We start from the raw sequence: 15830 nt of genomic DNA on the forward strand, positions 1-15830 counted from the left end.
TGTTAATTTTAGTGTTTTAGTCTCACTGTCAAAAATTGGCAACTGTCGACTGGACATAACCTTGCTTTTTTTGAGGTTAAGTCTCGACGCCGGAGAGTGAAAATTTCGAAAAATGAGTAAAAGACAGGCGTTGCAGCTGTATAAGTCGCTCATTAGCGAATCGAAGAAGTTTCCGTCGTACAATTTTAGGTGAGTCGGTTTTTGTAGTGCGACCTTGTTCTAATTTTTTGGGGTCAGACAATATGCCTTGAGGAGGATACGAGACAGTTTTCGGGAAAATAGGAATCTAGGGGATGAAGACGTTATTAGGAACAAATTGGAGGAGGCGGCCAGGAGTTTGGAAACTATCAAAAAACAGGTGGGTTTGATTCACGTTGTGTTTTTTGTGGAATTTTTCAGTTGCGCAATATCAGATTAGTTTGTTATTTATGGGGGATTAATAGCTGCAATTTTTGTTTTTTTCAGGTTATTATAGGTCAACTGTACAGCACCGATAAACTCGTCATTGAACATGTGATGTCACAAAAGAAATAATTGATTGTTATTTAGGTTCATATTTGATATTATAGATATAATAAAACACAATAGAGCGCTTTCACTTTTACTTTATTTTGTCAATTGACTTAACTAAACCTTTTCCTAAAATATAAAAATCTTCAATCAAGGCATCTATGTTTAAAACCAACTTTCCGTCTTTCAATTTCCTCCCTCCAACGTAACAAACCTAAATAAAAATTTGTATTACAGTTATCTGTTTGACGAATTTTTCGTGACGTTATTCTTTACCTTGAAATCCCGACTTTCCACAGCTTTGGGTACCCACAAAACCCCAATCACGTTTCCGCCGTAGCTATCATGGAAAAAATTCGCAAACTCTCCATAGTCGTTCCTCAACTCTTTCAAATAACACTCAACAGGATTAAAATCAACAACTGGAATTTTTGTGGCTTCCTTGACATCAAAAGCTTTCAAAACAACCTGTCCTTCTAACTCGTCCACAATCACTTGTTCGTGCCTGACGGGGTTCAAAAGGGGGCGCAGGTGTATAACAACATCATAGCCACCCAAATTCGGAATAAACAAGCTTTTGATACTTATAAAACTGTCATCCCTTACAATCTTACTAAAATGATTTAAAGTCTCCCCTGCTAGTTGCTTAACCCGCCTTAAAACCTCCTTAGAGGGCGCCACTTTCGTGAACACCGACTCGCACCCATCGTACGCCGTCGCTACAAACAAATTCGGGTAGGCGTCCCGGTTCTGTAGGAGTTTGGAGTCAATTTCGGCTAAAGTTTCCTCTGAAAAAAAACAAAAACACAATTAAATCAATTTTATAACCAAAATCCACGTACGTACTTGTAATTTCGTCGTTAAAATTAGCCACCACTGGTTGTATCTGCCATTGTAACTCTGTAAAGAACTTGAGGAATCTTAAAAACCCGATTTGTGGGGTATTGGGAATGCTGAACGCCGATTGGTTCAAATACAACGAGGCGCTGAGTAAGTTGATGACGTGGTCCGGGAAGTGGTGACAGTCGATGAGTTGTGACCTTAGCCACCGCTTGATTAGAGCAGTGGCGGGGCCAAAGCTCGGGAATTGGGACTGCAGACCTTTCAAAGCCCCGGTTAATTTAGGGAGAATGTTGAACTGAACCTCGAATTGGCGACTCTCGGGCGTGTCTTTGTAGAGCGTCGTGCCGTTATTGGTGGACTCTTTTTTCAAAAGACCGACCTCCCTGGGGAGGAAGAGGCGGTACCGGAAGACGTAGCCTTCATAAAGCACGTCCAAGTGGTCGGGTTTTACGCTTGTAATTAGTTTGTGTTTTTTTGACAAGAGTTTGGAGATTTCTAAGTAGAAGGCGGTTTTCATGTGGCGGAGGGTGGTCAAGTTTTTCGGCCATTTTGAGCTGTGTTCTATAAAATAAATTCACGTGGTTATAAAATGGCGCCACTGCGAATCGTGTGATTACTTACCTAATTGGAGGACGTACTCTATCGGTTTTATGTATCTTGGAATGACACCAACTTTGTCTTTTTTGTCATTGATAATTATGTTGTTTTCTAGCGTGGTGGTGATTTTATTGCCGCATCTGTAATTGGTGGAAATTGGAGGGAATACTTCTGTCATACTGACTGTGTCTGAAATCCCTTGAACCCCTGTTATGGATAGCGGCATTTCTAACCCCCTCAATTTTTTTCCTAGTTGGTCCCCGGCGGAAATCGCTTTCAAGCAACATTCTTCGTTGGTTCCCATTGGATAAGCCGCCACTACTTTTTTATTGACCAATAAGTCTTCAAAGTCGTTGTAGTGTAAGCTATATTGGAGACCTAGGTTTCGGGTGGCAACCCTGTCTGCTATAGTTGTGACGATTCCCCGCCTTTCTTTCACCGTTTCGGTTTTAAAGTAGACAGCGACGCACACTGAGCCGTCTTTAAACCTAAAATCAAGTCGACGTTGACAACATAGATTAATATAGATGCGACAGGCTGATTTTGCAAAACCACCCTTATTGACATTGGAGTCCTCAAGCGCCAAATTTAAATAGTCGATGCCAATAAAAAAACTTGATTCACTACAACTCGTCGCCTGAGAAAAGTCGAACAATTGAGAAACCGAAATAAGCCAAAATCGAAAAATCGGAAAGTTAAAAATTGTACAATTTATAAATTGAGAAATTGACAATTAAAATATCGAAAAATCGGGAATGAAAAATTAACAAATCGAAAAATTGAAAAACAACATCTAAAACCAGGAAGTCGAAAAATCGAAAGATTAAGAAATATTGAAACATTAAAATATCAAAAGATTGAAAAATCGAAAAAGTAAAAAGGTAGACACATAGAAAAAAATCCGAAGAATTGAAATATTGAAAAATCGAAAAATCAAAAAAGTGAAGTCGAAAAATAGATTTTACAAAACATATTTCGATTTTTCGATTTTTAAGTTTCTCAATTTTAATCTTTCGATTTTTGATTTCTGTAATTTTTCGATTTGCACTTTTTTCGTTTCGATTTTAGATTTTTCAGTTTGTGCAATTTTCAATTTTTTGTTTCTTCAATTTTTGATTTGCAATTTTTCTAGTGTTCATTTTAAATTTGTTATAAATTATTATTATATAATTTTTTAAAATTTTCACATTCTTACGATTTCAGATTTTTTTTTTAATATTTTTCGATTTTCCAATTTTCGTTTTTTTTCACTTTTTGGATTAATTATTTTTTTCGATTTTTAAGTTTCTTCATTTTTAGTTTTCCAATGTTTGAATTTTTCGTTTCTTCAGTTCTTCGAGTTACAATTTTAAGATTTTCCACTTTTTCGATTTTTAAACTTTTCGCATAAAATAAATGGAAAAAATGCAAAATTGTAAAATAGAAAAATCTAAAATAAAAAAGAACTCTGAAAACTCTAAAAATTGGAAATCAAGAACTTGAAAAATTGAAGAAACGAAAAATTAAAAAATCGATAGAATAAAAATTAAGGAAGCTAAAAATCGAAAAGTGCAAAACTGAAAAAAAATGTATTGTAAAAGTGAAATATTGGAAATTAAAAAAGTCGGAACAATTAAAAATTAGAAACTCGAACAACTGAAAAATAAAGGAAATAAAAAAATGAAAAAATGTGATATACAACTGAAAAATTTAAAATCAAAAAATCGGAAAAATGAAAAATAGAAATCAAAAATCGGAAAAATTGAAAAACCAAAAAATGAAATACTAATATCTAAAATTAGCAAATTGCAAAAACTGGAATTGAAAAAGCGAAAAATTATGAAACTGAAACACGAAAAAATAAAAAATACAAAATTATAATTTTCCGCTTATTCAATTTTTCAAATTTTCAATATTCGATTTCCAATTTAAAAAATAAGGGTTATTATAAAAAATGAAATTCGCAAAATCAAATATTATAGTTTTTCGAAAAATCTGGATTTATTTTCCATCGACCAATTTTTTTAAGCCACATTTTTTCGTTTGTTTTCAATGAATTAATTTTTCAATGAATTAATTTTTCGTTTCCTTATTTTTTCAAATTCTTGATTTTAATTTTTCATTTTCCTGACTTTTTTAATTTTCATTTTCTCTATTTGATAATGTTTCATTTAATCGATTTTGAAAAGGTAAAAAGGTAGACACATCGAAAAATCCAGAAGTCAAAAATAGAAAAGCCGAAGAACTGAAATATTGAAAAATCCAAAAACTGAAATATCTAAAAACTGAAAAATCGAAAAACCAAAAACTCGTGAATCCAAAAATAGATTTTACAATACAAATTTTGATTTTTCGATTTTTAAGTTTCTCAATTTTAACCTTTCGATTTTTGATTTCTGTAATTTTTCGATTTGCAGTTTTTTCGTTTCGATGTTAGATTTTTCAGTTTGTGCAATTTTCACTATTTTGTTTCTTCAATTTTTGATTTGCAATTTTTTTAGTGTTCATTTTAAATATGTCATAAATTATTATTATATGATTTTTAAAAATTTTCACATTTTTACGATTTCAGATTTTTTTTTTATATTTTTCGATTTTCCAATTTTCGTTTTTTTCCGGTTTTTGGATTAATTATTTTTTTCGATTTTTAAGTTTCTCCATTTTTAGTTTTCCGATGTTTCAATTTTTCGTTTCGTCAACTCTTCGAGTTACAATTTTTCGATTTTTCACTTTTTTGATTTTTCGATTTCTCATTTTTTCAAGTTTTGGATTTTTTCAATTTTTCTCCGATTTTCTAATTTTTCGATTTTTAAACTTTTCGCATAAAAAAATGGAAAAAATGCAAAATTGTAAAATAGAAAAATCTAAAATAAAAAAGAACTTTGAAAACTATAAAAATTGGAAATCAAGAACTTGAAAAATTGAAGAAACGAAAAATTCAAAAATCGAAAGAATAAAGATTAAGGAAGCTAAAAATCGAAAAGTGCAAAACTGAAAAAAAATGTATTGTAAAAGTGAAATATTGGAAATTAAAGAAGTCGGAAAAAATAAAAATTGTGATATGAAGTTGAAAAAATTAAAATTAAAAAATCGGAAAAATGAAAAATAGAAATCAAAAATCTGAAAAATTGAAAAACCAAAAAATAAAAAACTAACATCTAAACTTAGGAAATTGCATAAATTGGAATTGAAAAAGCGAAAAATTATGAACCTGAAACACGAAAAAATAAAAAACACAAAATTATAATTTTTCGCTTATTCAATTTTTCAAATTTTCAATATTCGATTTCCAATTTAAAAAATAAGGGTTATTATAAAAAATAAAATTCGCAAAATCAAATATTATAGTTTTTCGAAAAATCTGGATTTATTTTCCTTCGACCAATTTTTTAAGCCACATTTTTTCGTTTTTTTTCAATGAATTAATTTTTCGTTTCCTTATTTCTTCAAATTCTCGATTTTTATTTTTCATTTTCTTGATTTTTTTAATTTTCATTTTCACGATTTTATAATGTTTCATTTAATCGATTTTGAAAAAGTAAAAAGGTAGACACATCGAAAAATCAGTCAAAAATAGAAAAGTCGAAGAATTGAAAAATCGAAAAATCAAAAAAGTGAAGTCGAAAAATACAAACCTTAAAAAATCGAAAAATTGAAAAATCAAAAATCTGAAAAATAAAAAAATTAAAGAATTGAAATACAGGAAAATTGAAACACTCGAAGGTCAAGAAATGGGAAAATCAAAACATCGATTAATTAATTGAAAAATCGAAAAATTGAAAGTTTATAAAGTCAAATTTGAAAAATTAAAAAATCAAAAATTTGACAAAATGACAATTGAAAAACAGAAAATCTAGTCGAAAAATCAAAAGATTAAGAAATCGAAACATTTGAAAAATTCGAAAACTTAAAAAATTGAAACATCGGAAGAACTGAAATGAAAAATCGAAAAATCTAAAATTTAAAAAATTAAAAAACCTAAAATTTAAAAATCGAAAAAGTAAAAAAATCGACACATCGAAAAATCCAGAAGCCAAATGTCGAAAAGTCAAAGAATCAAAATATTGAAAAATCCCAAACTGAAAAATCGAAAAATTGAAAAATGGAAAAGCTGAAAAATCCGAAAACTGAGAACCTAAAAAGTAAAAAAATTGAGCAATAGAAAAATCCAAAAAGTGAAGTCGAAAAATTGAAACCTTAAAAAAATTAAAAAATAAATAACCAAAAACCTTAAAAATCGAAAAACTAAAGAATTGAAGAACAGGAATATCGAAACCCTCGAAAGTCAAGAAATGGGAAAATCAAAACATCGATTAATTGAAAAATCGAAAAATTGACAGTATATAAATGTCAAATTAGAAAAATTGAAAATTTGAAAAAACGAAAAACAGAAAATCTAAAACCGGGAAGTCGAAAAATCGATTGATTAAGAAATCAAAACATTTGAAAAATTCGAAAACTTGGAAAACTGAAATATCCAAGAACTGAAATGAAAAATCGAGAAATTGAAAAATCTAAAATTTAAAAATCGAAAAAGTAAAAAATCGACAATCGAAAAATCCAGAAGTCAAAAATGGAAAAGTCGAACAACAGAAATATTGAAAAATCCCAAAACTGAAATATCAAAAACTGAAAAATGAACGAAAAACTGACGAATCGAAAAACTGAAAAATCCCAAAACTGAAATACTCAAAAACTGAAAATCTAAATAATCGAAAAATTGAGAAATCGAAAAATCAAAAAAAGTCGAAAAATGGAAACCTTAAAAAAATCGAAAAATTGAAAAATCAAAAACCTGCAAAATCGTAAGATCGAAAAATTGAATAATAAGTAAACTGAAAAATCCCAAAACTGAAAAAAAGTGAAGTTGAAAAATCGAAACCTGAAAAAAAAAGAAAAATTGAAAAACCAAAAAACCTGAAAAGTCGACAAATAAAGAGTTTATAAAAGTCAAAAATTGAAAAATCGAAATTTAATCCTCATTTAATTTAAACTATGACGCTTCTCTATGTTCTCTGTTGACAATGTGTTTTTGATTGGACGTTGAGATTGTGGGACGGGCTTAATTTGCAATCAGCCAATCAACTAATTACTGAACTTACCTGCGATCACTAGTCAAGTCGCCCCAAAACTCCTTAAATTCCTTCTCTTCTGGATCATTAAGAGCTGGTCCTCGTTCCAAAATACTAAAAGCGTCACTCGGATCCAAATTGATACCAAACAACAATTTGGATTTTTGATTTTCAGCCACAAGCGGCACAATGAGAGAAGCCCGTTTATTGAAACCTCTGTGTAAAACATGGGATATATTTTTAGTAACAAAGAGGTTAAAAAACCCTAGGAACTTCGTCCTAACGTCTGGATCCATCCCACTCAGAATATTTTCAAAATTCGAATCGCTTTTCAGAGTCAGAATTAAGTCATACTGGAGCTCCAGAGGCAACTTCGTGATGAACAACGAATGAAAAGAATTAATTCCCCCGTCATCCAACAATTTAAACGCCAACCCACACTCAGTTTTAATTTTTCTATAAACGTTGACGTCCAAAAACGCCGCAACATTATAAAAGCCGGTTTTATCCAGAAAAACGACATCGAAATTCGCTTGAAACGTGTCCAAAACGTCAGTTTTTAAATCGTCGTTGAGACTAATCGGATTTTGAGTTAAGTCAGTTTCAGTTATAAAATTCCAGAAGTTTCTAATAATTTGGTATGAACTCATATGTTTGTTAATTCTTTTTTTCGTTACTAAATATACAACAAAGTAGACAATTAGGTCCTCAGTAAAGGCGCCTAAACCCGACTGCAAACCTCTTTGGACCAGCCAAATATAAATTAGTTTGATCGCTTCTTGCGCATTTGGTAGTTCAGATAAACTCTCTTGTACAAAATTTTGGTTTATGGTTAGAGTCAAATCGTGCGCTAGCGAAGCGTTGTAAAATAAAGTCGCGCTTTCTGTGACTTCATCTGTCGTAAAAGTGTTGATTTTAACGTTGTTAATGTCCGCGCCACATCGCGATACTTTGAAATAATTGTCACAGGGCGTTGCAAAAATTTTAATCGTGATTTTCTCACCCAAAGCAACTTTTACAACAGGAAGTAGCTCGTTGTCGTTGTGGAAGCACCACGTAATTTCGCCCCCCAAGTCTTGCTTTTTCAAATAATAGAAAACGTACCCCAGATAATAGTATCTCTTGACAAAATATCTGTTGTTGAGGTAGTCTTTGACGTTGAAACAGTCTCTGGGCATTTTTAGGTTAACGTCGACGTGCAGTTTGGGGCCTGGGAGGGCACTAACTCTGTCTAAACCCACGATTTCGCTACGTTCTGGTTTGATCAACTTGACAATGAAATCTTGATCACACTCGAGTGACTTGTTGGCGATAAAATTAACCAATTTGCTTTTGTCGGTTTCCTTTTTCTTGTTCTTTAGTTTGATATCAGACAAGGTGATGTTATATTCCGGCAAATTTGTTAATAGGGTTTGAAACTGGTCAAACCATGCTGTAAACGTTTTTCGGTGTTTAGGTTTAATTTTCACTTCTTTAATTAATTCTTCGATTTGCAGTCTGAATAGGTTGTTGTTGTACAAGTTCTGGGTTTCCTTCAGTTCGTTTAATTCCTCGACCGTGGGGGCTTTATATAAGTCGTTTTTGGACTTCTTGCTTGGTTTGGAGGTTATGTTTTCATACTTAACTTTTTTTAAAGGAGTCGTGGGTTGTGGGAGCTTTCTTTTGGCACCTACTTCGTCGTCGCTGGACTCTTCTGCGTGAGAATCGTCGCTCAAATCGTGTTCCTTAAGGAAAAATTTGATTATTGGGGAGACTTAACCTCAAAGTCAAAATTACTTACGTCGTCTGATAAATGCATATCGAGTCAGTCTTGAGGATTGGCTAACTTAAATTAAAGTATTGCTAGGACTCACGAACCACTGTATATTATTTTGTGATAAATAATAATACGCACGTGTTTGAAAAATTGAAAATTAATAGTACGGATAGTCTACTGAGATGTAACTAGATCTACTGGATGACTACTTCTGGACTACTGTGTTAACAATTTATCTACTTTGTTTCAAAGCAGTTGATTATTAAAAGCCAATTTAATCGTTTTCGTCTAACGCGAGTGCAAATTGTTGAATAAATGCAACAAAGTCGTAAGAATTAATTTTTTTAATTTTTCAGTTTTGACGGGGCTCTGCTTTACCGACGCGTCACAAAATGTCGCCGGTCTGTCAAACGCGCATGTCTCCGTTTCTTTTCAAAACTTTTTGTTTGTGCTCTTATCGCTCAAAGTCCCGCTAAAAACGCGTCGTTCGTGGATAGCAGCCCCAAATTCCCGTCTTTCGCCCCACCTTTTCCACCATGAACCCGTACACGGAGCACCCCGGCCTGGCGCTGGCCGCTCTGGAAAAAATAGCGGAAGAGATCCCTTCGGGCGTCAGGTACGAAATGTCAATGCCCTAAGCTTTGTTGAAATTCTTTGTAACGGCTCTTTCTCGTTTCCATTTTGACACCTACATTTACTTTTGTCCGTTCTTACCTGCTTCGACTATTTGCATTTCCAGCGCGGAACGGTCAGTTAGGTTGTGGCTCGTGCAAATATGTTGTTTTCGCAATCATATTGCACCGGTCCCGGCCTGACCGCTCTTCCGAACCGACGTGGGACGCCACAAAGCAGACTCCGAGGTATAATTGGTGTATTTGCAGCGCTCTCGACATGGGGGAGGTGGTGACCAAGCTGGGGACGTGTCCCACGGAAATTCACGAATCAATCACTAAGAGCATCTCCGAGGAGCTCAAGAACAACATCAGGGTGTTCTGGGAGGCGCAGAACGTGGAGGAGAAGCTGGAGACGATAAAGGGGCTGGAGCGCCGAGACGACAATGTTCGGTAGGGCTGCGGTGACGGGTTTTCGGTGACTGATTGGAGTGTTATAGGTTGGCGATGTCGCAAGAAGAGGTGATGAATGCAATCAACGCGAAGTATTTGAAACTGACCAAAGAGGGGTTACTAGCGCGGATAAAAAAAACTCAAGAGGAGAACGCGTGTTTGGAGAAGGTGCTAAAGGAGAAGGCGGCGATGGTCAAAAGGCAAATGGACGCCGTCAAAAAGTGCGACTTTATGTTGTAGTTAGAACGATTTTCTTACTTATAAATAATATTAATTTTGGGTTACTTTTGTAATTATTTTTTCTATATAGTCCTGGTTGGTTGTTATGGTCGCGTTTAAAGCGTCCACTGAACTTTGTAATGTGGCGATTTTAGCCGAAGAATACTCGTCTAGGATGGGGGCTGCAAGTATTCAAGTGTGTAGATAGAGAAGGATTTGGATTACAATGAAACCTGTTTCATAGTTGTTAGGTTCCTCCAGATCTTGCAGATGAGCGTTTGTTGTCTCCATGAAGCGCTCGTCACTCAGTTTTTCGTTCAGGCACTCAATGTTCAATTGGTGCAGCGTTTTTGATAAATCCTAAAATCATTATAGTTGTTTGCTAGTACTTCTTAAGTGGTCCAAAAACCTGTATAGTCCTCTTATAGTATTCATTGTTTTGATTTATTTGCGCTATGTTACGTTCCACTCTTTGAATTTGGTTGTCAATGGTTTCAAGTTGGTTGGAAATTTTCTGAATCTCGAGAACTACAAAAAAACGTGAAGGGTGATTTAAGCGGGGTTAATATACTTATGAGGGCTCTAGCGTCGGCTTGCAGGGCCTTTTGGGACTCCAGTAGCTGCGTTCGACGAGAAACTGGAAGTTTTATATCGTTACCCATTTTGCCGCTTCGAAAGTTATTGACAGCGTCGCTGTCGGTAATACAGGTCGTCACAAAATATCAACCCAGCGATTAATTTGTTTCGCGCGTAAAAACTTAATTCAGGGTTAAATTGGTACACACGAATCGCAAGACTGAATTTACGACGTTTGTGTAACTTTTGTGATTTTAATTTCCACGGATTTAGTGTTTTTTCCGGTCGGTATTGCAGTTTCCGCTCGCGGCCCCTAAAGATGGCGTCGGCGTCGCTTTTTCAAACAAAATGTCGATCATGCGTGTTCCAGGGGGTACGTGCTTTATCAACAAGCATACATAATTTAGCATCTTCTGACGCCATTGCCGTTTGTACTCATTTTTTTCGTGTTTTTTGAAATTGTGTTTTCGTCTTGAGTCAGCGTCAGGTGAGTGTGTAATTTCTGCATGAAAAAAGTCGTTGGATGTTGTTTGGTCGCTAGAGCGCGGGGCGCCGGCGGTAATTAAGTGCACCCTTTGTCTCGTCCGTTGCCATGTGATAATGGGGCATTTTGGCCGTAAACGCGTCTCCACCGTAACCTCAATCGCATGTTCGCGATAATGATTTCATGTGGACAATCAAACAATTTGTGTATTTTTACGTTTGTTGTACCAATAATGTTCCCTAGCAACTCGGCTTTGCTACAAGGGGAAAATGCCTTCGAACGAGTAATATTTTATCGTGATGTGCACTACATTCAATTTAGCCGACATTAGGCTTATCGCCAATCGATACAAATGCATGGACTCGTTTATTTGTCTTTGGATTGTAGGTAGAGCAACGGTCATTTGTGTTTTGTCGATACGGGGAATTCGGCCGGCGTCGCCCCCCTGGCCACGTCGCATTGTGCTCGATGCCAATAAATCCCCTTTGCCAATGTCAAGGAAAACACGTCGAAGAAAAAATTAAGCAGCGTGTCTGGTCGAACAAAGAATGCGGCGAAAGAATTCGAGGTTGAAGACAAGCAACAATCGTTGCGCCAAAATTTCGATCCTGGGTGATTCAACACAGGTACAGGTGTTGATTTGCGCAAGGAGGCTTACGTTCGCGTAAACACGACGATGCTATCAATTTAATTAGTTTTATGCTAATTTTTCGTTTACAAGGATGCGATATTGATGTTGCAATTACGTTGGCAATGGACGCGTTTTCCTGGCTTCGAGTACAACTAGGAGTGTTTTAAAAATATTTTTTATGTCGATTTTGTGAGTAAATGGCTTTGAGTAGATTTATCGCGGCTGTAAATCACATCATAAACTAATACCGGCCACTGTTTGTTTGTCTAATGCAAAAATAGGAAGGTGGAAATGTTTTACTTGTGTCGGTTGGGCTGTAAAGGAAAAATTTATGTAATTTATTTATGTCGGGGGTCTGGGCTTCGTCTCCTGGTTGAGCCATTTGTAAGAGGAAGGAGATTACTTCAAACGTTTCTAATTGATTAGCGATTAATTATTCTTTTGATGTTGAAAGTTGTTTGTTTTTGTGTTCTTTTGTTTAGAGTTTCCTGCTTAATCGGAATAGTGGTTTCACTAACTCGTTATCAATAGTTTGGAAGGAAAGAAGAGAGACAGCATGATGATGTTTCCAAATTTTTCTACAACATTATTGACACTCGTGACTTGTTTTAAATAGTCATGTTTAATTTAGTAGATAACAATTGTTATATATTTAAGGATTTGGAAGACGTTCTTGAGAACAGTGGCTGCATTTTTTCGTTCGTGGTATTTCCTAATGGCCCGTAAAACACGTTTTGTTTTTTATATCAGTGTTCTGTTCGTTTATTTAAATCGATTGGCGATGAGCATCATTTGGCAAATTCTAGAGTCTTCATTCCATATAACACAAAACGTGATCTTTTATCTACTCAATTTTGCAAACATTTCGTGCCTGTTTGAACAGGATCAAAATATCAAAAACGCCTGTGTTTATTAACTTGTTTTTAATTAATACTTGCTAGTTACATAAAACACCGCAAAGTCGGTTACTAGCAAGTTTTTTAATAAATTAATTGATATATTTTTCATAATTAACTTAAAAAATATTTATTTTATGTAAGTGCGTATTTGATCATGTTGACACTAGTCAAGACTAGAACTATTATTAGTCAAGGTTTTCTTGGTAAAAGTAATCTTGTTACAATGTGGAGTCTTACGGTTGATATTCTCATTATTACGACGAATCATTATTTTGGGAGATAAGTTTTTGAATAGAACTTCCTTCGTCCATGAAGCACAATCATCCATTTTCGTAGATAAATTACAAGGTTCGATTCTGCGAATTTTTTATACTGACTTTCTCTTTTTTTTAATTTGAAATTTTTACATCACGTGTTTTTAAAAATCAAAATCTCAGTAATGAAAATTTTGGAACAAGGTTATCACCACTGTTTTCGTTTTATCAAATTCTGTAAACTTCATGGAAAACATTGTCGACTTTGTTTGAGTGAAAATAGTTTGCGTCGAAGAATCTTCCATTTTCTCTCATAAATGTAAAACGAAAAATCAAAAACTGAGAATCTGAAAAATGGAAAATTGTAATATCGAAATTTGATCGAAGGTAAATAAGTCCAGATTTTTCGAGAAATTATAAGATTTGATTTTGCGAATTTTATGTATCACAATTTTTGTCTGAGAAAAACTGATTCACATATTTGTTGTTTTATTTTCTCCACAAAATGTTGAATTTTTCAATTCGTATATTTAGCAATTTTTCGATTTGAGTTTTCGATTTCTATTTTCGTTATTTTTTTACATATTCGATTTTTAAATGTTTTGATTTTATGTTTTTTGTTTTTCAATTTTAATTTTTTCGGTTTCTTGTTAATTTAATTTTTGGTTTTGAAATTACTCAATTTTAATTTTTTCAATACTTCCTAAGATAAGACTGATTTTAGCTAATGACATACCCTCTAAAAAATAGAGGGTGGGTGGGCGGGTCTATTACTGTAAAATGGGATTTGAAATCTCTTTTGATAAGCGGCTTTTATAAAGTGAAAACAGTGGTGAAAACCGGGTTCTAAAATTTCCATTAACAATTGAGATTTTGATTTTTAAAATACGTGATGTAAAAATGTACCCAATTTAAAAAAAAATGGTCGAAGGTTATTTCAACAGAACTTCCCTCGCCCCTGAAATGCAGTCAAATAAATCCCACTTCTCTGAAAAATTATCACTTTTTTTGCGATTCAGGAAACATCCTGATTAACCTCTAAAAAGTAAAAACCAGTGGCGTAAATAAAGTTCCCGCAGCTTATTTGATTTGAATTTTCTTCAATTTTTCATTTTTTTGTTCCTTCGTTATTTCGAGTTTTGAAGTTTAAATTTAATTTTTCAACTTTTCTAGATTTTGCAATTTTTCGATTTGAGTTTCTCGAGTTTTCAATTTTTCATTTTTTCATTTGCAATTTTTCGTTTTTTTTTCTTTAATTTCGCGATATCTCTTCGAGTTTTCATTTTTAAATTTTCCAGTTTTCCGATTGTCCAACTTTTGGACGTTTCAATCTTTAGATTTTGCAATTTTTCGATTTGAGTTTCTCGAGTTTTCAATTTTTAATTTTTTCATTTGCAATTTTTAGTTTTTTTTTTCGTTAATTTCACATCTCTTCGAGTTTTCATTTTTAAATTTTCCAATTTTCCGATTTTCCAACTTTTGGACGTTTCAATCTTTAGATTTTGCAATTTTTCGATTTGAAATTTCATGAGTTTTTAATTGTAACATATTATTTCTCTAAAAAATTCTACCCTTTTAAAACACACTTCATTTGGTAATTTCTTGTAGAGAAATGAGAATTTTGCAGCTAAACTTCGCCCTTCAGCTCACGATGAATAAAATATTAATTATAATTGAGAATGGGTGGGTGGGCGGGGCTTATATTTTGTCCATTTTTTCTTAATATGCGAAATCTTCTTTTCCTAACAAGAAACTGACAATATGTTTAACTATCTTGTTATAACAAAAATTAAGCCCCACCCACCCTCCCGATCTCAATTGTGATGAGTTTTTCATTCCAAATCAGACCCAAGGGCGGAGTTTAATCGTAACATCTATATTTTTCTAAAAAATTCTACCCTTTTAAAAAAACATTTCATGTGGTAATTTTTTGTAGGGAAATGAGAATTTTGCAGCTAAACTCCGCCCTTCAGCTCACGATGAATACAATATTGATTACAATTGAGAATGGGTGGGTGGGTGGGGCTTATATTTTGTCCATTTTTTCTTAATGTGCGAAGTCTTTTTTTCCCAAGAAGAAACTGACAATATGTTTTAACTCATCCTGGTGTTAAAACAAAACTATATATTAAAAAAAAACCAAAAACAAAAATTAAGCCCCACCCACCTGCCCGATCTCAATTGTAATGAGTTTTTCATTCCCAATCAGACCGAAAGGCGGAGTTTAATCGTAACATCAATATTTTTCTAAAAAATTCTACCCTTTTAAAAACATTTCATTTGGTAATTTTTTTGTAGAGAAATGAGGATTTTGCAGCTAAACTCCGCCCTTCATCTCACGATGAATAAAATATTGATTTCAATTGAGAATGGGTGGGTGGGCGGGGCTTATATTTTGTCCATTTTTTCCTAATGTGCGAAATATTCTTTTCCTAACAAGAAACTGACAATATGTTTAACTATCTTGTTATATTACAAAAAAAAAAAATAAGCCTCACCCACCCTCCCGATCTCAATTGTGATGAGTTTTTCATTCCAAATCAGACCGAAGGGCGGAGTTTAATCGTAACATCTATATTTTTCTCAAGGAAGGGCGGAGTTTAATCGTAACATCTATATTTTTCTAAAAAATTCTACCCTTTAAAAAAACACTTTATTTGGTAATTTTTTGTAGAGAAATGAGGATTTTGCAGCTAAACTCCGCCCTTCAGCTCACGATGAATACAATATTGATTACAATTGAGAATGGGTGGGTGGGTGGGGCTTATATTTTGTCCATTTTTTCTTAATGTGCGAAGTCTTTTTTTCCCAAGAAGAAACTGACAATATGTTTTAACTCATCCTGGTGTTAAAACAAAACTATATATTAAAAAAAAACCAAAAACAAAAATTAAGCCCCACCCACCTGCCCGATCTCAATTGTAATGAGTTTTTCATTCCCAATCA

General features: G+C 33.7%; 5 protein-coding genes across 5 annotated transcripts in view; 3 read left to right on the top strand and 2 right to left on the bottom strand.

Moving 5' to 3' along the window:
* Window positions 1–103: 103 nt before the first annotated feature.
* Window positions 104–604, top strand: LOC135126109 (LYR motif-containing protein 4). Its single transcript, XM_064051925.1, has 3 exons — window positions 104–189; window positions 238–358; window positions 466–604. Exons 1-3 carry the CDS (start codon window positions 113–115, stop codon window positions 532–534), a joined length of 267 nt encoding a protein of 88 aa, XP_063907995.1. The 5' UTR covers window positions 104–112; the 3' UTR covers window positions 535–604.
* LOC135126102 (nucleolar protein 6-like) lies at window positions 590–8937 on the bottom strand. Its single transcript, XM_064051916.1, has 6 exons — window positions 8782–8937; window positions 7032–8725; window positions 1975–2438; window positions 1357–1914; window positions 787–1298; window positions 590–724 (listed from the first exon to the last, which is right to left on the bottom strand). Exons 1-6 carry the CDS (start codon window positions 8797–8799, stop codon window positions 602–604), a joined length of 3369 nt encoding a protein of 1122 aa, XP_063907986.1. The 5' UTR covers window positions 8800–8937; the 3' UTR covers window positions 590–601.
* Window positions 8938–9153: 216 nt separating this feature from the next.
* On the top strand, window positions 9154–10105 carry LOC135126108 (uncharacterized). Its single transcript, XM_064051924.1, has 3 exons — window positions 9154–9373; window positions 9639–9821; window positions 9869–10105. Exons 1-3 carry the CDS (start codon window positions 9294–9296, stop codon window positions 10059–10061), a joined length of 456 nt encoding a protein of 151 aa, XP_063907994.1. The 5' UTR covers window positions 9154–9293; the 3' UTR covers window positions 10062–10105.
* On the bottom strand, window positions 10063–10751 carry LOC135126107 (uncharacterized). The gene is made up of 4 exons (XM_064051923.1): window positions 10612–10751; window positions 10450–10568; window positions 10274–10400; window positions 10063–10222 (listed from the first exon to the last, which is right to left on the bottom strand). The coding sequence occupies exons 1-4, from the start codon at window positions 10700–10702 to the stop codon at window positions 10092–10094; spliced, it is 468 nt and encodes a 155-aa protein (XP_063907993.1). The 5' UTR covers window positions 10703–10751; the 3' UTR covers window positions 10063–10091.
* A 215-nt stretch (window positions 10752–10966) lies between these two features.
* Hnrnp-k (Heterogeneous nuclear ribonucleoprotein K) overlaps window positions 10967–15830 on the top strand; it is a 113783-nt gene continuing 108919 nt past the window's right edge. Inside the window, exon 1 of the mRNA XM_064051926.1 lies at window positions 10967–11103. The gene's annotated coding sequence lies outside the window, so the exon portion shown is untranslated. The remainder of the gene's footprint in view (window positions 11104–15830) is intronic.

The sequence above is a fragment of the Zophobas morio genome, unplaced genomic scaffold (genome assembly GCF_036711695.1).
Source record: "Zophobas morio isolate AGI-343-1 ecotype UQ-CSIRO unplaced genomic scaffold, CSIRO_AGI_Zmor_V1 ptg000010l, whole genome shotgun sequence".
Taxonomy (NCBI): Eukaryota; Metazoa; Arthropoda; class Insecta; order Coleoptera; family Tenebrionidae; genus Zophobas; species Zophobas morio.